At 40.3% G+C, this 21,302-nt stretch overlaps 1 protein-coding gene and 1 long non-coding RNA gene across 2 annotated transcripts; one reads left to right on the forward strand and one right to left on the reverse strand.

Annotated features, from left to right (window-relative positions):
- Positions 1-482: 482 nt before the first annotated feature.
- Positions 483-15,598, reverse strand: fam20a (FAM20A golgi associated secretory pathway pseudokinase). The gene is made up of 11 exons (XM_034707172.1): positions 14,918-15,598; positions 13,352-13,545; positions 9,708-9,758; positions 8,361-8,439; positions 6,108-6,200; positions 4,205-4,320; positions 3,235-3,415; positions 2,289-2,398; positions 2,120-2,201; positions 1,977-2,036; positions 483-1,276 (listed from the first exon to the last, which is right to left on the reverse strand). The coding sequence occupies exons 1-11, from the start codon at positions 15,286-15,288 to the stop codon at positions 1,006-1,008; spliced, it is 1,608 nt and encodes a 535-aa protein (XP_034563063.1). The 5' UTR covers positions 15,289-15,598; the 3' UTR covers positions 483-1,005.
- On the forward strand, positions 12,859-13,941 carry LOC117829597. The gene is made up of 2 exons (XR_004634640.1): positions 12,859-13,162; positions 13,323-13,941. It is a non-coding gene; the product is annotated as an uncharacterized LOC117829597 (long non-coding RNA).
- Positions 15,599-21,302: the final 5,704 nt, after the last annotated feature.

Here is a 21,302-nt window from a genome sequence, read left to right on the forward strand (position 1 = left end):
TTGCTGTCTACTAGTTAACTACTAAGAGTTTGAGCAGTAAAAGATTAAATTAGTGCAGGAAACCAGTGCTTGATATCAAGGATATGGAATAAATGCTCAAATGGCTTTTCATACGGGCCTCTCATACAGACCCTAAAGTCCTGGTGGCAGAGGTCGCAGGTTTGACACCTGGCCGCGATCCTTGGCTGCATGTTGTCCCCTAGTCTCGACTCTCCACTTTTTCTGCCTCACTTCAGCTGTCTGAACAGTGAAAGAAAAATATAACTCTAAAAAGTTGTTTTTGTTTCAATATATTTGCGCGGTATTATGTGTGTATTCAGTTCCTAACAGTTATGTGGTAACGCTGTTTAAACACTCAAGATGAGACAGAAGGATTACAAGTCTGGAAAACAGGGTGGAGTAAACTAAATGGCTGTTTAATAGGCAGCACTTTAAACTCACATAAACACACTCACCACTGGATAAATGAAGTCAAGACCATATCATTGCTTAAAGTCTTTATTTATTAATTCAATATAAATAGACGTAAGAATCTTAAAAGAATCACCAACATTTATTTCATAATCTGATCCAGTGCATCACAGCTCTTCTGACTTTCAAGACTATCTCTACTTCTTCAGCTGATGTCTTTGTTAATTTCTCTCATTACAAGTCTCGAACTGCTCCTTAAAAGGTATTAATATAGATTAATCTTTCATGAACCAGCCTGATGTTGCAGGTGCACATGTAGTGCCATAAAATGCACCCTCAGGGGATTTTATGTTGATGAGAGAAACTGAAGGAAATAAAACTATGTCTCCCTCTGTGCAAGGAATTCAAAGCCTGCAATGATTCGCTCTCTGAACCTTTCACAAAGAGATTCTTTCCTTCTCCCCTCTGAACATTTCACAGCGTCTTCCATTTATGGCTTGTTCCTTAAATCAAAACCATCTGAGCTTCACCTTGAAGTCTTCGTGTTCTACAGAGCAGCTACGACGAGGAGGAGCAGCGACTCTTCATCCTCTGTTACCTGACCTCTCTCATCTCTGTGACCGTCTGAGGCCTCGATGTAGATTTCACAAAGTCCCTCGTGATCACCTCGTCCTCACCCAGCCGCCGCACACAGCGCTGAACCACCCGGAGGACTTTGTGTAACCTGCGGTCCAGGGCTAAGAGGTGGGTCTCTGTCAGGATGGGATGTAAGAGGTCTCCCTGCAGGGATTCCCTCATCACGTCGCTGAGCCTGTAGTCCTGTCGAGACAGGAGCTGGAGACGCACTAAAGTGGAGCGTTTTATCCTGAGGGAGGAGGCAGAGAGGTTAATTTGCCTGCCAAAACTTTTGTTGGAAAAAGTATGGTGGCCCTGAAGTTCAAAACACAACATTTCTAAAAAAAAAAAAACCTTTCCCAAAACACAGCACTTTATGAAACATCTCAAAAACACCACAGCCAACAACATGAAACAACTTTTCATACATCACAACATTTAAAAAAAAAGAACTATAGGTGCATTTTGACCACTACTGTCCCCGGAACTAAAAGGTTCCTGTGCCCCCATTGTTGTCTGCGTTTCAACCACGGGATGAAGTCCCGGGTAGATTGTGCAAATCAGGCCAGTGACATATGGAGAAAAAAAATTATATTAAATAATATTTTGAAATCTTAATAAAAAACTAAACTAGTATGCATTCCCAGGAACTCCCTCTGTGTTTCAACAACTGTGTAAATTCCACAAACACCGTAAAGTTCAACCGAAAGTCCCAGGATCTTTGAAAAGTACTACCCCCCAAGTAGGGGCTTTTCAGGGGGGAGTTTATCTACCCCTGAACTAAATTTAGACCCTGGTTCCTCCGGCCGAAACGCACGTAGTTCAGGGGTAAAGTTCCTGCTGTGGAAAAATGACTTAACTTTCATGAAACCCCAGAAACCTTCAGGGCCACCATACAAAGGCACTAAATCTTCATTACAACTCCACAGGCTTTATATCTTTGCACTTACATGCAGCACTGAGACAGAGGAGTCAGAATGGACATCTCATCATGAGAGGGTTTCCCAAACCTGAACACAAGATGTGAGAGGAAAATCAAAACACAAAGCATACGGTTACAATAATTTGATCCTCTGTGACGTCTTTTTCTCACCCTCTGGCATTGTCCAAGTGAAGAAGAAATCCTTCATCACCAAATTTGGTGAAAATTTCATAGTGGTGTCTGTCCATGTTTCCTGTAACCCACAGCAGGAAATGTATTCCAGACTATAAAAGTTCTGATGCTTACATTGGCTGGTGAATGATTAAACGGTACAACATACCTATAAGGAAGTCAAAGATGGACATGTCTATGATGTTGAGCAGCCTGTTCCCTGAGTTATACGGATACATCTGCTTTATGGTGTCACAGAAGAACGGATTCACCTCCCACCTTTAAAAAAACAAGCATAACTGAAATGTGATGCAGGAACTGTATGGATGTTATTTCCATCAGGGTCACATTTGTGCCATAATTGAAATAGTGATCCTCATTACCATTCCTCTATAGATAAAACTAAATAGTAGTGTCATTAGTGAGAACGTATCAGCAAACTTGAGGCACAAGGCAAAAAAGTCAGTTCATTAAATAAGTAGATTTAGTAGCAAAGATGAAAATAAGCATGCACAATACTGGGAAAGTGCAACGTGTGATTGCATTTCTCAAATTCCTATGAAAATATGAAGTGCAAAAAAATAAATCTTACAAAGTGCATATTAGGGCAAACTATCTGACAAAGTGTTTTGTTTTTCACCACTAAAAGATTAACAATTAAGCTTCAGCCACATCTGACAGCATCAGGGTGGTGTAAAAGCAAATCTGTGCAGCCAGGCTTCCATCCAAAAGGTAATGTTTGCATGATTTTTACGATGATTTATCGATGCAATTGCAATTAATACCAAAGCCCCAGACTGAAAGAGAAAATTTTTAAATAAGAGCTCTTGTTCTTTTTTCCTAACTTGGAAAAGCGTTACACAACAAAGTGATAAACATCCAAATTGTTTCACATCAACAAAATTAAATAGAGTCTGGTCTTTCATTTAATTTTGAAAAACACTTGACTTTACAGTCTAACCAGAGGCCACCAACTGTCTGGACCACAGTTAGACTACAGTTTGTAAAATAGACCCTGTGTTATTATGCCACATAGTTCCCATGTAGCAGCACAAATACAAGTGTCATCAAATGGGACGTTAAATATCATGAGTGTTCAAAAGTTGAGGTCTTACTCCTCTCGTCCACTGAAGGTGTAGGAACGGATCCAGGGGTTGGGGATGGAGATGCGAGGAGCAATGCTGAGGCCAGGTAGATAGGCAGACAGAGAGCCCTCCAGCAGGTCAGGGTTTCCACACACAGCGTACTCCGTCTTACACACATACAGGCACTTTGCAAAGAAACAGGTGTTGTTGGCTGTAGAAAAGGAACAAATATTAAAATGTGAATTTAGTTTCCTTTTCACATGCCTTTAGATAAGCTCTGACTCCCTCTCAAAATTGATTTTTAACCTGTGTGAACATAACCAATAAATAGACAAAAAGCAAAGTTAAAACTCCCGTAAGGAGATTTTAGTCGGTTGTTAAAAACGCTGAAATTAATACTGTTGCTTCTATCTGACCTGCAAAAGCAAAAAAAAAAAATACGAGATAAGATGAATTATTTCTATATATATGCACAAACAGCCTTTGTTTAAATTTACCACAGCAAAGATTAATTTTAAATTATATGTCTGACTTAAATAACACCTGGATGAGGTTTCTCATCACAAAAAATAATTCCTATCATTTTGAAAAGTCAGTGTATACAGACAGGAGCTTTAAAACTGGCTCAAAATATCCACTAAGAAAAGAAAACTGTCATCTAAAATCGCAAACGCTTGCTACGAATAGTTCTACCGTTCATAGAACTTACTTACTTTTATTTTTGCCAATAATAAGTTGAAAATATTGATATAACTTTTATGTGTCTGTGAAATACAAATCGAGGTGGGAGACAGGAAAGTTAGCTAATCCAACCTGTTTTCTCCTGATTCAGGTTGTTTTGCTAATCTAAGAAAAACAGTCAGCCAACTAGCTGTATCTGTTAGCACCATATTCACTGCACAGTCTTAGTTGCTATAATCACCTTCTTTTGGGGGGGCCACCCATTTTCTAACCTATTTTACTTTGAATTACTGTAGTTAGTTATTTATTTATTTTTTACCAGGTGAGGTGAAGAAGACCCCTCGGAGGTCTTCATTGTGGGTGACTTGGAGCACTTCTCCTGTGACGTTCACCAGCCTGCCCGACACAGGAGGGACCCTCCTGAAGTCCAGGATCCTGAGAAACAGGTAGGGGAGATTTAGAGGAAAACTTCTTCAATTTAAGGTCATCTGGGCAAGAAGGGTTGCCACCAAACTTTATTAACTGCAAAAGTAATGACAAGACTCCAGTATTGATGAATACTTATCTCTATCTCTTAACCTGGTTTCACAGGAGTCACTGGTTCATTTTTTCAGATTCTGATCACTGAATAACCCAAATTGTCAGTCTTTATGCTGTATAATTTTGCTGGCTGCATTCAAAACCACTATCAAGAGCTCATGTCTCCCTGAGGGCCATATTTCAGTCATGACTCGCAAACAGCAATCACACAACAATCAGTGTGTGAGGCTGAATGGCGGTTTCTCAAATCCTCGGCTTTCCCTCAACTGCTGATTGCTGGCGATGATAATGAGCGCTTCTGGCAGCCACCACAGACACAACAGAGGCAGACAACACACTGCCACAGATTAAAAACACACCACCATGAATTAAAAATAGGAAACTGTTTGGGTTCTGGTCTGATTCTCACATTTTTAAAATGTGATTCAAATAAAAGCAGATATTCAGGTTAAGAACTATAATCTTAGTGATTGAGTGGTTGACGTCGACCTTCTGTTTTGAGCGGTGAAACTATGAATTATCACGTGTGGCTTCTTAATGACACAGTCTAGCTTAGATGACTATATTTCAGAGTGAATCACCTCAGTTTAGCTTATGTGCGATTACTGAAAGACGTGTGTGTTCCTGTGTTTGTCTTTGTCTGTGGTTCCTGCTGATCAGCTGGTTTGGAAATCATGGGCTGGGTAACATGTTGCAATCTATGTGTAGGCTGGCTGGTTTATTTGTCGGCTCAGGGAGGCGTAGTTGTAATTTATAGCTATTTGTTTAACACTATATAGATTTTTTTTAATTCCCGTCAACTGGAATGACGCTAGTAACTTAAAGGTATTGTGAGGAGTTTTTCACAAACCAATCTTCACAAACAAAAACGTCCTCAAATGAGCTTTAAGGGTTTTTAATAAAAAAGCAAAATTGACCGACATGCTATCCTCTTTTTGTTATGTCAGTCCCTAGGCTGCACTTCAATGCATGCCTTGGATCCACCTGCTCCATATGTCGGCGCCAATTTAGGAACATTTTAGTCAAGACCAAGATATTAGGTCAAGACCAGTCATATTATATACCCATATATATATATCATAGTGCTTAATCAGTCATTACCAACCATAATCCCACCATGTCAACCTGTTACTACTGAAACATAATACTGCCTGTAATTACTGCTATTTAATCCATTTGTAACATTTGTATTTATCTAAATTCCATCTGTAACATTGTATATATCTAAATTGTATTCTATCTTTATCTACCTATCTTTATTTTATTTTACTAATTGGATTGGAACTTTCTCTTGATTGTACTTATGTCTGGGTTGCTGCAACAAGTGAATTACCCCCAGGGGGGTCAATAAAGTAATATCTTATCTTATCTTATCTTATATTGAGGAGACCAACATTTCCTGGAGTTGTGATGCAGATCATGATCCTACCATAGGAAAATAATGATACAATATTTTTTCCCACATTGCCCGACCCTAATGAAAAACATTTTTTCCAGAAGAAGATAACATTTGCTAATGTTTACGTGGCTTGTGGAGAACTGAGGACTTCCTAGTTACTGTTTTATTGAGAAAAAAATAAAATAATTGTTATTAAATAGGTATTTCAGATATAACTTTTATGATTCCTAAGTCACAATGTGTCCTGTGGCCCTGAGGTATTCTATGGTCATTACATGTGTACCTGTCCAGGTGGAAGGCAGCGATCTCTGCATTGTGTCTCTGGAAATCAACGAAGTAGAAGAAGTCCTCTGGCGTCTCCTCATCCCTCTGCTGCCTGACACACACACACACACACACACACACACACACACACACACACACACACACACACACACACACACACACACACACACACACACACACACACACACACACATACACAGTCAAGATAAACACAGTGATCAAGCTGTCAGTAACAGTAGCCTGTAGTGTATAATCAACAAACCAAATACCATCATTTTAACAGATACCAGATGATTTAGTCTGACGCAAATTAACGCACTTGACCCAATATAATTTATTGTAATGTAACCAAAATGCTAAATTTCATTTTTTTTAAGACTTCAGTGACACTGACTTTTTTTTTAAAATCAACAGCCAATCCACATTTTCAGTGTCTAGTTGCCAGTGTGTAGGACTTTATTCTTTTTTACTATCATCAATACTCTGTGAATTATAAAGACTGATTCTGAAGTTAAGGAAACACAGTAACTCTTATTTTCAGTTGAGAGGCATATCAACTTGTTTCACAAGTTCTTTTCATTTCTATAAGTCATATTACTCAAGTCAGCTGACATCATTATTTAGTCATCTAAATCATGAAATCTCTTTGTGCGGGAAACACTCAATCATCACACATCTGAGTGGTAAGTTAATGACAGAGCCAAAGCTGTAGACTGTATAATTCGTCATCGCTTACTCATCTACAGTCACTTTAAAACACCAGTGCTTGAGCTAAAGTGTGGCTTCATGGTTCCTACTTCAACTTTTTTTGTACAGTTGTGCAAGGATGGAATTTTTGTTTATTACTCATCAATTTAGATTATTTTAAGACCAAGAGTTATGCAACATTAGGTGCATAAGTGGCTGATTTGACTCACAGGTGGCAGCATTGTTGCTGTTTGCTAGGTGGAAAGGTTGTGGCCTCCATTCCACCTCTATACAAGCTCAAAGATAGCCAGAAGTTAGGTGGAGCCCATAGACTGTATAAATAATGGACATAGTATCCGTGACGTCACCTATCTGTTCCTCAGCACTGTTTTGAAGCCAATCGACAGCGGCAGCCATATTGGAAATGCGGAACTCAACCAGGCATAGTGTGACCTAAAGAGGCAGAGTTTGAGCCTCCTAGCCAACAGCTATGTGTTCCCGTCCGGGAGTCAAGTCAGTCATGTCCTTATTTGGGCAAAAACTCGTCATCTTAATATCTTCTGAACCGTCATGTTAGAAAAAAATTCACCTCCAGTACAGTGTGTGCCGAGAGAGAAATTAACTACGTAGAGCCAAGCCATTTTTTTAACCAGGCTGTAAACATGTTTATTAATGCTGCAAAGATCGTCTTTTTTGAATTGGTGTCTATGTAGTTTCTGGTGTTTCTGCAGCCAGCCAACCTCTAGCCTCTAGCCTCTAGTGGATTCTCAATGAATAGCAGTTTATAACACTTCCACATGGGCTTCATAGTTTTAGACCGGAGATTGCCACTTGGTGTAGCCAACATTTGGGGACCTGCCACTTTTGGCTCCATAACACCTCTGAGACATCACTGAGACTTGTTTGTTTGATTTTTTTTAATGGTGCTTTTATGTCTTTACTCAGACACAAGATAGTGGATTGAAAAGGAAACTGGGAGATAGGAAAAACGTGCGGCTACAGGTTGGAATCAAACCCTGGCCACAGGTTTTGAGGACTGGAGCCTCTGTGCATGGGGGGCACGATTTAACCACTAGCCCAAACCATCACCCCCTACTTCAATGATTTATTCAGTGTATGTTCTCACCCAATGTGTACTGATATAAAAGCCATTGATGGTGTTTAAAGTAGACCAGGGACTAGCTGTTTCATGACAACTAACTATTTCTAGTTGCCAAGTTTTTTAAAATAGCAGTCAACTAGTTGACATGTAAGAAAGAGAAAAGAAGGTTCTGGTGCACCAAGAAAACTGTATTCTGTAATGCAAACAGCTCAAGCATTCCACTGTGACATACCACACGGTTCAGAATCACATTTTATCTACATAAGCAGAAGATAAATTGCTGTGCGGTTTTTCTAAAAAAAAAAACAAGCATTCAGGTGCGCAGAGCCAAGGTCAGCCCCCTCCCCTGTGGTGACTATGTGACTAATGCCTAAAGTGCCCACTAGGGGTTAAAGTAATGGAGTAGTCGCCTAGTAGGTGAAACCCCCGCCAGGGACGGATAAATGTGGATTCAGTCCTCACCTCATTGGTTTGAACATGACTTTAGCAAAGTTTTGCATCTTCAGAGCCAGTTTCAGGTGATGTCCACTGGGCTTCACAACTAGAGAGAAACAGAGACAGACAGCTTTTAAATGTCAAAAATGAGGTTGGGTAGAAGCTGCTCCTCCTTTACTTTGTGTAAGCTCCGGGGTTTAAATGTCAGCCTGACAAAAGCAAACACCACTTATCAGGTAACTGAGTCAGTATTTGGTCTTTATCATAATGCTCTAGAGGCCGGTTCAAACTGGAATATATCCTGGCTCTGCCAGTTCCCTGTGATAAAGTAATTGGGGGTTTTGGTAACACAGTTCGAGCACTGCTCTTTTCTGTCTGGCTGTATAGGATTTCACAGCATGAGGCCAGACTAACCACACGCACGCCTCCCCCCTGCGGTGCTCTGTAAAACTTCAGTGTATTAATAGTTAACTATCGCATAAAGCTTTACAATCAGGACTTTTTTTTTTACAGGAAATGACTGAAAAGAGGCATAAACAGTCTTTGTGGACAATGAAAAGTGTCTCTCTTCAGTTAGTGAAATAATGAGAATGTCTTTTGAGGTTAAATTTAAACCGTCTGGACGGATTGTTTTGCTGCGTTTCCTCTTGGCACTGATCGATGCTTGCGTGGTCAGTCCTGTAGCTGAGGCACTACAAGGACAAAAAGTAAGTATGAGCAGTAGAATATGTATATATATATAAAACTAAATTTTTTCAAGAGAACATGACGATAATAAGAAATATCGTTTTTTGCCCTCTAAATATGCTTTGATTCCATATTTCTGATTTTAAAAAAGCTGAAGCACAGCCCTAAAACAAGCATTTGTATCCTCTGTAGAAAACCCTAATTAGTTATAGATAGCCAACAGGTCACTGCATCACTTTATCAATTATCTATCCACACATTTGCAGCTTTTTCTCTTCTGCAGTAAGAGATGGAAGCGTAGGTGGTGTAGGTTAGAGCTTGGAAACATTTGCTTCCCTCGGAGCGTGCACACATCAAAAATTTAATTATGGGCTCTGCCTTTGAACATCTCCAAATGCCTGTTTTTATTTGCCCTAGAGCAGGCCTCTTATAAAGGAAGAAAAATCTTAATTTCAGTGCCAAATGAAAACCCAACTCTCACAATCACAAAGGCAGCAGTGTATTTGTGTCTGAAAGAACTGACGAGCACGGCGGAAAAGAGATAAACAAAGAGGATAGTCAGGGATCGAACAATCATGCTGTTACATGCTGGGCGTGAGTCGACACAGCATCAGATATGAGATAAAGAACACAAAAACCTGAGCAGACAGAGAAGCATCACTTCATCCTGTGGAGCCCAGAACATACCTTGGGTGCAATCGCATGCTCCCTTCAGGGCCTTCTCATCTTGAGTGTAATCTGTAAGAGATTAAAAATTACAAACTTGTTATGTAGTGTATAAATCACTCTCACTTAAGGTGTAACATGTAGCATTGGACTGTCATTTCAAAACAGAGCCATCACATTCTCTAAAATCCCCTTTAATGAAGCAGCAAGTCAGTAAACCGCTCTTTAAAGCTCCTGTGAGGAACTTTCAGTTTGTGTTGATTTTGTAGACCCCTGTGGACAATACATTACAGCTTATCTCTTTGCAGATCTTGCCCTACACACGCGTGAAAAGTCATTTTGTTTGACACCTATCCCCCGGCAGCGACTTAAGGCATTAAAAAAAACGTCATAGAAAAAATTAACAATGTTGTAGCTGTACGTGTTGTCTGCTTTTGTAGACCATTTAGAGGTATTTATATCCAGCTTAAAAAACCCTTTATGGGGCGAGGAACCATATTTGGTAACTTCCACACCCCCCCAAAATGGCACCCTCCCCTACTTCACAGTGAGGTTGAGAGGCATGTGGTTTACACCCAGCCAATCAGCAAAAATCACTCTACGTAACAGAATGCCCCAATGTGGAATTTGACCAATCAGCAGAGTCCTGGAACACATCAAACTTCCTTTTACTCTGAAGTTGGAAAAAGACGCTTTACCGGCTCTGCCCACTTCAGTAAATAAGGTGCAACATCAAAACAAACCATGGTAAGTTGACAAAACTCAAGCATTTGATGCTAAAGTAGTTGTACTAAGTGGTGACATGTGTGTTGTTTGCGGAGAAATTGTCACACCGACCTGCAACCTGGATATTACCCCCATGATCTATGTTATGTTCTTATGATCTAATGTTGTTACATAAATGTTCTTTTCACCCTTACATGATTTTTCTTGTATTTCTCATATACACTATTCTTTGAAAATGTTTTACCACTACAGGGCAAGGAACCATATTTGGTAACTTCGTTGACCTCGATTTTCTACATGAAAATGAAACATTTTGAAAAATGTCACAAATGTTAAATAGTCTTGTTATGTCCTCCAATAACACTCTTGGGTTGAAATTTTGAATTTCAAAGTATCTCAATGAGTGCCCTTTAAATGGTTAAAACTCCTTACTGAAGTTTTAATTTTAGAAGTTGCTCACAGAAAAGAGGAAGAGGGCACAGTGATGAGTTAGTTCCATCTTTTAGGATGGTGTTAAGTTTGAATTTGAAACAGAAGTAAGTACCTAAGATGTTTTTGGAGATGTTGTCTCAAGTTTTACTGAGGATAAATGGTACAAATATTGGTCTCATTCGATAAAGAGATAATCTTCTAAATAGCTTCAACTAGGTTTCACCAAGCGAGCCGGATGCTCCCCATTTGGTGAACCTTTCAGTGGAGTATCTGCCCCCTGGTGGCTGGCTGCAGCATAGGTAAAAAAATCCGTCAGTCAAACTTTAAAAAATAAATATACGTGGTACGAATGTTTCTCACATCCGTATGCTGTGGTGATATGTAGTTAGTATTTGACTGTTTTGTGTCCAAGGCCTCTTTTTCCTGAAAAGTTTCTTTTTCGTTAGTTATTAGAGTTTAAAAAACGGGGTTTTACTTCCGGGTTTCCTTTGATTCACAGCCGCCGTACAGGGAAACTTCAAAGAACACACAGCATCTTATGACAGTACGCTGTAGGGTGGAGCTTGTTACAGTGGCTTCACATGCTCTGGCTGCACAATGGCTGCGCCCAGGAGCGGGATTTTTTGGCTTCAGAAGAGGCGGAGCAACGCTGTCCATTTTTATTTACAGTCTACAGGTTTCACTCTGATAAGATCAGGTATTTACTCTTCTTTTTCAGATTTGGAAGTAACAGGGTATAAATACTTTGTTACTTTCCATTAAGAGTTGGACTTTCTCAGTTATCTCTACTTCATTTTCATTTCCCCCTACATGTAAAACAATCAAAAAAACATAATTTTCAAATTTTTACATTAAGCAAACCATCTAGCTTCTTTCACTTGAATGTGTTTGAGCAGAACTTTTGTCTATTTTATATTTTGCAACATTTTGCAAAGCTTTCTTAACTTCAAGATTGATTTCAATCTGAACAGATGGAACAATAACACATCTGAAAAGACGATTACTTGGCATGCTCGTCAGTACATGACTCACCTCAGACATGACATAACATCATGCCATGGAGCCTGCTGTCTTCTTACCCCATTATAAATTAGCTTAAACAAATGTTGTTATTATGCTAAGAGGAAGGTGCAAATTCATGTAATCAATGTTGGTGTGAAAATATGTATGTGGGAAAAAAAAAGCCTTTGAAGGTTTGTTTAGTTTATATTATTTCAAATGTGACTATTCTATTTTTTCTAACACACTTAAATGAGCAAAAATAGCAGGTCCTCAAAGTTAAGCTGACCCTGTAAATGTGCCATATTTCATCATAAAAATATGAATAAAAACTCTGTTAAAACTGAAAAAAAGCTATATCAGGGGTAAAGTCAAACATTCATAGAAAAAAGTCAAATTTTAGTCCACGGAAAGCTCTGAAGAGCGGCCTGCTCTAATATGAGGAACATGGAGCATCTTGTGAAGCTCAAGTTAAGTATAGGTTTCATAAATGTATGGATACTCAATCTTTTAGCACATCAGCACCATGTTATCCTCAGTATCAAGATTCTGAATAAACTGCACGAGAAACTGAGTTTATCCTGAAGATGGGCTGACTAATACGCAGCCTGTCCTCGGCTGTGATGAGTGAAACATCACAAGATGATCATCGTTCCTCATTTTAGTGCAGGCAGCTGGCTGCTTTTCTGAAATCCCCCCTATATGTCCTTTTATTTTAAGAGTTACCAAAGTCTGTAACTACAGCTTCTTGCTCATAAAATCATATCTTTATTCTCTTAAGACTTTGTTCTCTCTGTTGTAGTGTAGATTAGCCCTCTTAAGAAGGTCAATATCAAACATTTTCTTTATTAAATCCTGATTGGGTCTTGTTTGACTCCAGGTGGAGGGAGATTCATTCCACCTGAGTTAAGGTGGCCCTAATTACATAGCTCCTCCCTGTTTGGTCCAAGAAAGCAAGAGAGACAGCAAACTGCTTGGTCTGTATTTGTCTCTCCTAAAGAGAAGGCTGCGTAATGATCAGTTTGTTCAGTGTTTGTCTGCAGAGAACTTTTAGTAACTGACCAAATGAATTTCTCTGTTTTTCATGGTGGCCGGGCAGAGTAGACTCTTTGATCTGAGATTGCCTGCCATGGAAAACAGTAAAACATTATAAATACCGTAAAAACAAAAAGGAAATGTATCAAAGCGACCGTTTTCAGGATGTTTTGTAATGTAGTTTGAGGAACGAATGATTGAAGATTTATAGTCTTTAAAAAAAAGTCTTCTGATGGATGTTTACATAGACAGACATCCATCAGAAGACTCTTTACTTTTATACAGTGAGTACATTTCAGATATATATTTTTTCACCATTACGGAAGTAAAAAATTTGAATGAGAGCTTCTGTTTTATCATTAAATTTGTCTTTTACTAAAGGATCTGTACTCTATTTGAGTAAAGAATGTGTCTACTTCTGCCTCTTCTGTTGCTTTAACAAAGACACGTCCACCTCTCCATCCGTCCTTTACCTGCACTGACGACCGTCATGCTCTGCGACTCCTTGAGGAGCTTCGGGATGGCCGGGTCGTCACGTGAATACAGAGCGTAACGGTTGATTCCCAGATGGAACTTCACCCAGCTGGCATCGGGGTCAAAGGTCACCTCGTGCTCAATCACCGTGATGTTGGACAAGGCTGCTGCCCCGCTGTAGATCTTCATATGTCTGAGGAGAGAGAAGCCAGAGAGAAATCTGTAGCAGCTTCTAATATGACATTTTAACAGTACGGTTGAGATATGTAAAGAGCTCTCGTTCTTGTGGATGCTTTTTTGGTAGCTGACTGAAAAAGACCAGGACTCTGGCTGTGGTCTAGTTACTCTTGGATTGCTCGGCTTTAGAAAAATATGCTGTTTTTAGAGGCAGTATTTTATTTTGGAAGGACTACAGAGCTCTGCGTGAATAAAATCCATGGCAAAGTGGATTCAACAGGTTTCCTTCCAACAAAAAATATTTATAAAACACACAAGGAAAGGAACTACAAGGGAAACAGATCTTTCTTTAATTCAAACTCTGTTTCTTATTTGAGTTTCCTGCAGCCAAATATGTCATTCACATATTTAATTTTATGGTTATCACACGGGTTCTCCGTTGGTTTTAAAAGCAGCTGTAACACATCTTTAAATTTCCACAGCCTCTCCTCTGTGCTATACTTACAGACCGAGAGGAGGAATAATCTGAGACCAAAACAAATAAGGCTGTGGTTAGAGAGCAGCACCACATCGCCGGAGCTGACCGCGCTGAGTGGGACGGTCATCTCCCAACCTAAACAAACTCCATCACAGACTGGATAAAGCACCAAGAGAGGGGATAAAAATATGAGTGTCTAAAGGTGAAAGGCCACATGAGGGATGAGAGTAATCAGGATAAATGTAGACCAGAGAGTGCAAATGTTAGATTCATTCTAATAAAGATTAATCAGGATGTTACAAAAAGAGGTTGATGAGGAAATCAACTTGTTCCCTTGTTCTTTGTGCTGATTTTAACTCTTCATTTTGAGCAGCCATTGATGTTAAATCTTCTTAATGTCAGTGTTGGGATGATGTTGCAATATTTTGCAACCCTCAAACAAGCCTGCAGGTTATCCATCGTGTTTCTGCACAGCAGAGAGCACATCCAATCCTCATTTTTCTCCCTATTTTCCACCGTAAGAGCCCAAAATGTGTACCTCAGGGAAGACATGTTTGTGAGGGGTTTTGTTCTCGACATGTAGACTTTTTTATGACGCACAGAACTGTCTTACCACATCCTGGCGTCTGTGTGTGTGGGTGGGAGTAATTCCGTTATCACAAGCTAATTCACAAGTGTGTTTATGTGCACGGTTAGTGTGTTTGTCTGTTATGTCAGTGACCCTGCCCTTTGACCACAGTCAAGCCCCGACACGTGCTTCCAGAGAACTGCTTTCCTCTTTCACAATTAAAGTTGAGTAACTCTAGAAAAAGAGTCACATGCAGTTGCAAAATAAACTGCACTGTGGAGATATGGGGCAAAGTGTGGATGTGATTTTTAAAGATTTAGAAGAATGACACCTTTATCTGACCTTTCCCAGCGTGACACTTTCCTCCTGTAGTACTCCATGAGATGCTCTGCCTGCAGCAGCCTCTCCTCTGGTCCCAGCAGAGGAGTCTGGATGTTGTACAAAGGGTGGGAAAACAGCCTCTCCAGCTTTGAGATGCCATCATCAGGTTCAGACGTGATGATATCCAGGGGCGGTGCAGAAGTCCAGTTTGAGAGCTGTGGGGAGGCCAGACCCCCATGCCTAGGGAGGGTAAAGTTCTTGTGACCACATGAGCAGAGATGTCCTGATTGCTGCCTAATAATCCTCAGCTTTGGCAGCAAGATGAAGTAGAGGTCAGCAGAGAAGATTGCAGTGAGGGTAGTGACTAAGAAGATTCTGTCTCTCCTCATCATTAAAAACTAAAGAAGAAAAAAGTCAAAAGAAAAAGAGCTGGAGATGATCCTAGCTATTTCCTGGATGCTATGGCATCACTGGTCTTCTGCCTCTGGTCTCTCACACACTCAGCCAGACAAAGTGAAGCAGTCAGAGGTTGGCCCAAGTCTCTCTCGTTCTCTCCTCTATCTGTCTGTCCCTTCCAGCCTCACTTCTTCTCCTCCTCCTCCTCTTCTTCCTCCTCCTCTTCCTTCCTTGGCAGCAAAAGAGCCGAGCCGAGAGCAAGCATGTGTTCGCAACAGTCACTGACAGTTTGGCTGCTTCCAGGGACCCGCTGCTGGGGAGAGAGAGAGAGCGAGAGCGAGAGCGAGAGAGAGAGTGTGTGTGAGTGAGTGTACACTGAGGGTGTGTATGCAGGTATGTAAACAGACATCAAATGACAGGTTTGTGGATTGAGAGTGAAGGCAGTCCCGAGTGTTTTACTGCCTTTTTTTTGCACTTTCTTGCAGACGGATTGTGAATGTGCTCGTGCTGATTTACAGGTTTGTGTGTGAAAGTGTGTGAGTGTGTGCAACTTGCCTTGACATTGCTTTTCTTCCAAGAAGACAAACAGACAGGATTCCTTTCCCCCTGTCATCTTCCTCTCTCCTTCTCGCTCACTCTCACTCCTCCTTCATCTCATCAAATCTCCAAATCCCTCCTTTCACATCATCCCTTCTTTAAACTTTTATCCTCTTTTCTACCTCTCCATTTCCTTCATCCTTTCTTCTTCCCTCTCTATTTCTGCCTCTTTCGCCACAGAGCTTCGGTCTGTTTCGCTCCAGGCAAAAAATTCCCAGCTGCACTCTCCTTCCTGCTGCAGTTCCCACACATGAATCCCCTCACTTTCTGCCTGTCATGCTGATCTGCAGAGAAACGCATGTTTTCATTAAAAAAAAGCTGTGCTGGGGGAAAAAAATTCAAACTCTTGCACAACTTCAAATGAGGCAACACGCAGGGAGAGATAACACCTCCCTGCGTTCACAAGCCACCTTTTCTCTCCCCCCCCACCCTCTCTGATTTCTGGGAAAACATACAGAGTGTAAATGTCGCTCTAAAAAGCCTAAAGCAGCTTAATTCTGGTGCAAATGAAGACTTTGCAGGGCATTTCCCAGCCTGCATCTGTGTTGTTGTTTCTGTGGTATTTTGGAACATCTGTCGTCTGTTTGGGTGTGTGTTTGTGTGCGTGGAAGTCTGGCGAAATTACGCATCAATGTCTGGGAGTTGTTCTCCAGGGTGCTAGTCTCTCTGAAGAGAAAACAGGCTGAGAGGACTCCTGGAAATTAGTGAAAGGAAGATTTAACCTGCAATTTAGACAGATTGTAGAGGAGCTTCTGTTAGGCATCCATTCTTTAACTCACACTCACAAAAAAACACACACACAACACACACATGTGGTAAGTGTGTGTCTACCTCCTGGAGGGTTTTTTTGAAGACCACAGCAACGAAAACAAAAAGAGATGCTTTGTTTTGACCAAAATGCATGCTGCAAAATATTCCACTCAAGTCAAATAAGGACCACATTTCCCAACTAAATGTGTCTTCAGTTGCAGTTTGTCTTGAAACTATGTTTATTTTGCACAGAAAAGATAGTTTTATGATAAAAATGAAAAAGGTACTATCAAACAGAACATTTTTCTGACAACACGCTAACATGCTGTAATTCAGTATGTCTGTTTTGTTTACATGTTTGTTCCAGCTGTTTGTAATCGTCCCTGAGACACAAAACATCCACACCAGTGCTTAAAATAACCTGCTTTTTAGGGATGAGCGGGCATGCACATGCAAAGAGGGTGCAAAATCTAGTGTGGAGAGAAGACAAGCAAAAATAGGACATTGCATCTTGTGTCACCAATTTGTTCAATTCAGCAGACCTGTGACGACAAGTACAAGGTGTGCTGTGAGAAAAATGGGTGAGATGGCGAGATGCCTGTCAGTATTCATGTTTGTTTGGTTGACCCAGAAGTTTCAAATATCAGGTAATTTCAGATTTCACACTGCTTATAAAGAAACTATAACCTTCAGGGTAACATGAAGCCACCTTTTCACAAAAATGCAGAGCTGACAATGTGTTAAAAGTAGATATTAGCATTTAGGGAAATAAACTGTATAGGGTCAGCATCAGGAAATACCCTAAGCCAAACATGTCTGACTGGTAACATCTAGCTTTGCTCTGCTTGAATGTAACTTTTATATCCTGGACTATTTTCATGGATGGAAGATGGTGCCAAAAAAAACTCCACTAAGCTTCGTAATGCCACACCACCACCTGTCATTTTTATGCCAAGTGTTACACAAATAAAGCCCATTATTGTATTGAAGAGATGGTGTTTGGTAGATCTTCTTACCTTTGGATGGAGTAGGGCTGGGTGTTTTCCCTGCTTCCAGCCTTTGTACTTCACTAGGCTCATTAGTTACTGACCTAGCTTGATATTTACTGAACAAACATGAGATAGGTGACAGTTTTCTCATCTAACATTATGCAAAATAATGCATATGCCATCTAATCAAAGTGTCAAGCTATCAGTGGTTATTTCTTTCCCCACAATTATTGATTTTTCTAGCAGTAAAGCTAGCCAAGTGTTATCTGTATCTTCTAATGAGCCTTCAAACATAAAAGTTGTATTAGTCTTCTCATCCAACATGTTTGCTCACATAAATAGCTTTGTTTAGCTAAAGGACTTGAAACACCTAGCTTGACTAGCCTTAATAGCTCGAGGAGGAATAATACACAACACCCTGTCATATCATATGAGTAATTTTAAACTAGTAAGCGAAACAACGAATTCTGTTAATGGGTCTTACATGTCCTATTTAGTAGATTTACCTTTTGATGGAGCCAAGCTTTCAAGACTTGCTAGGCTTGTTGGCTAATTAGCTCCTGTCACCTAGCTTCAAATTTACAATAAAATGTACAACACAATAATGAAATAGGTGTTAATCATTTCACCTACATATTAGACAGATGGTGAAATTCGCTAGTTTGTCAACATTTCTTGTTCGAGTATGTATTTTTATTAATTTATTTAGCACTAGAGCTGAGCTGACCAGGTGGGTTTCTCATTAGCCTTCTAGTATGAGAACAATGTAAGTCTTCTAATCTTATATGTTAGCCCAACATAAAGCTCAGATCTGACCAAGACACATGACAAAGTTTCAGTTCTGTCTGGGTAAAACCAGTAAGACAAAATCCCCTCATGAAAAATAAAGGGAAGAAAGGAAATAAAAGACAGTGAAACCATAGTGAATTATTAAATGCAGTTCACTGTTTGTTCTGAAAATGAAATATTGCCTTTGTTCATATGACATATTAAAACACACATTTTTACTTCACAGTTTTAAGCTGACTCCATAAAGTAGGGAAAGCAGAGAAAACTGTATTTATGTCTGCGTCTCTATATCTGATTGGACAGGTAGGAGGCTCACTTTTCTTTCCAGACGCTGTGAGCTGAGCCTTTTAATGCCAGTCAAACTCCTCTACCACACCCAGGGGATTGTGGGTAAATCCCCAGTGGAGGCATCTACTGGAAAAAGAAATGAGTAGAAAAATGAGGAACACACTTTTCAATTTCAGGCTCAGAAAACAGTTTTCATAAATATGGAGCTGAGTTATCGAGGCATTCCTCCTTCAACAAACAGCAATGAGATGAAACGGTGGAAGTCTTTTTAACTTTCAGTCAACCCTCTAAGCAGTCCATTCACATGAAGAAACAACCACAGGGAAAGAGAACAGAGATGCTAAATTTGGCACTCAAAACATGATAAAAAGGGTTGACATTTAGAGCAACTCCCAAAATAAGAAAAGGAGGTGTGAAAAATTTGTCTGAAAAAGAAAAACACTTTAATAGAAGAAATCCAGTTTTTCAGAATGAGTTTACTAAAATAGCACTGCTCCATGTTTCATTACGTTTCCCCTCTTTCATTATAGCTTCTCATAAATCACATTTCTTTGGACAACTTCAGCCCCAGCATGGAGCGCTATACAGCCACAGCGCCTGGGCAATCGGAAGAGTGAATGCGCCCTCACATTCCTTCAGTCAGAATTGATCATGCTTTTTTAAGTTGAATGTGCCGACCAGTGTTTTTATTCCGGCCACTACTGGATGTCTACAAGCCTAGACCACCACAACAATAATAAACACTCCCTCTATAGAGTGTTTATAGAATGCATTGAAAGTAGTTTTGGCCTGTGCTGAACTGGATAGAACATTGCAAAAAATACAAAATGACTGTTGATTTGATGGATGAAAGATTAGTCAGTGCAGCAGTAACAAGTGAAGCAATTTGAAAATTGACTAAATTTTGCTGGAAAGCTGCCAAATCACATTACACACCATAATAATAGGGTACAGGCATGTTAAAATGGAAATGCTATAATGTAGCTTTTTTGTTGCGCAAGTAGCACCACCAGATAAATAACAATCTTATAATCAGTTTATTGGCATGAAAGTGTATTAGCTATTTTCATGAAACGCACACAACATCTCAGGGTTTGGTTGGTTCTTTGCAAAAATGTATGACAGTCTTTCAAAACAGAGAACAGATGAAATAGTGACTTTAATTATTTTTATTGCAGAAAAAGAGCATCAACAGAACAAAGATCAGGAGCCAGGAGGAGGACATACCGGAAAGGACTGAGTAATCTGTATGAAATTCACCTGCAGGACAAGAGTTTTATGGGTTGAAGACACCAAATCAACAGTGATTGCTGTCGCGGACATCATCAAACAGTCGTCTCTTCTCGTGTCTTCACACAGATACTGACACAGAAGGATTACAGATGATGGTTGGGTGGATGGATGTGAGATTATGGATGAAAGGAAACAGAACAATTGAGATGAAAGAGTCAAGTGCGTGACAGTGATGCAGACATCCTTTGTGTTTACACTCATCAGCTGCTGATTGTGTGATTGGAGTCTACCATGGGTTGTCGCTCAGGGTCGTTCCCTGCAGGGCTGGAGGATGGAGCTAAAGAGGATGACAGGAGACAATGTCAGTGAATGTGTGTATGTCTGTAGTGTGTACATAACAGTGTCTGCTTGGGTGTGGTGGATGAGAAAGCACAGCTAATCGCTTATTTTGGCAAGTTCTGAGTAACGGGCAGACAGGGGAAGGAAAGTGTAGGAAATGTCTTGCAGATACACACACGCACAGAAAAACCTTGAGCTTTTGAAAAGAAAAATTTAAATCTGGCTTGCATTTCTGGAGCAGAACATTGCCCGAATGTTCCCGAGCTGAGCTCCAGACTTCAGAGGAGGGGTATGTGAAGAATGCTCTGGCTCTTCTCTCCATAATGTGTTGAAATTGGACGTGATTTAATCAGAGTATCAGGTTTAATTAGCTTGGGAGGCCATCCTGACCACTGCATATAACCTATTTTCATGCAGCAGCAGCTTCACACACCCGTACGCATGTCGAGGAGAACTCTGACGAAAGTGGTAATTACTGGACGGGACATTCCCAGAGCTTGGCCAAATGTGACTCAGGGTCAAGTAGAGTCCAGATGTGTGTGCACCTGAAACACCTGTTTGCTCTGAATAGTTACCTTTACAACAGCACTTTTCCTCTGAAGTTTGACCCCTCTCAACAGGCTCAGGTACTTGACCTTTGACCTCACTGGGCCTCAGTTCTTCACTTCCAGTCCTCTCCGCCATGTCTTCTGTCAGATGTTTCTGAGTTGTCCTACAGAAGTCAGGACCAGAAGAGTTATCATATCTTTGCTTGTGCAAACATAGAGCTGTTTACTTTGGACAGACAAGATTCCAAATTTTGTTCATGCCACTGAACTCAACAGATCCTCGATCAGTGATCTCTGCTGGATGGTGTTTTCTCACAGAGTCTGATATCTGTGTGTTTGTAGTTAGATTTGATTCAAACCAGAACTCTATCTGATCGCATTACCGTGGTTTAAATGGCCTTCACTCTTTGTGCTTCTTCTTTCATTGTGTGTGTGTGTGTGTGTGTGTGTGTGTGTGTGTGTCTGTCTGTCTGTCTG

The sequence above is a fragment of the Notolabrus celidotus genome, chromosome 18 (genome assembly GCF_009762535.1).
Source record: "Notolabrus celidotus isolate fNotCel1 chromosome 18, fNotCel1.pri, whole genome shotgun sequence".
Classification (NCBI taxonomy): Eukaryota; Metazoa; Chordata; class Actinopteri; order Labriformes; family Labridae; genus Notolabrus; species Notolabrus celidotus.

Coding starts and splice junctions, on each gene's coding strand:
- fam20a (XM_034707172.1), bottom strand. CDS start 15,288: ATGATGAGGAGAGACAGAATCTTCTTAGTCACTACCCTCACTGCAATC. Junction 9,759..13,351: donor CATGACGGTCGTCAGTGCAG/GTAAAGGACGGA, acceptor AATCTCTTACAG/ATTACACTCAAGATGAGAAG. Junction 2,399..3,234: donor ACCTTCAGTGGACGAGAGGA/GTAAGACCTCAA, acceptor GTTTTTTTAAAG/GTGGGAGGTGAATCCGTTCT.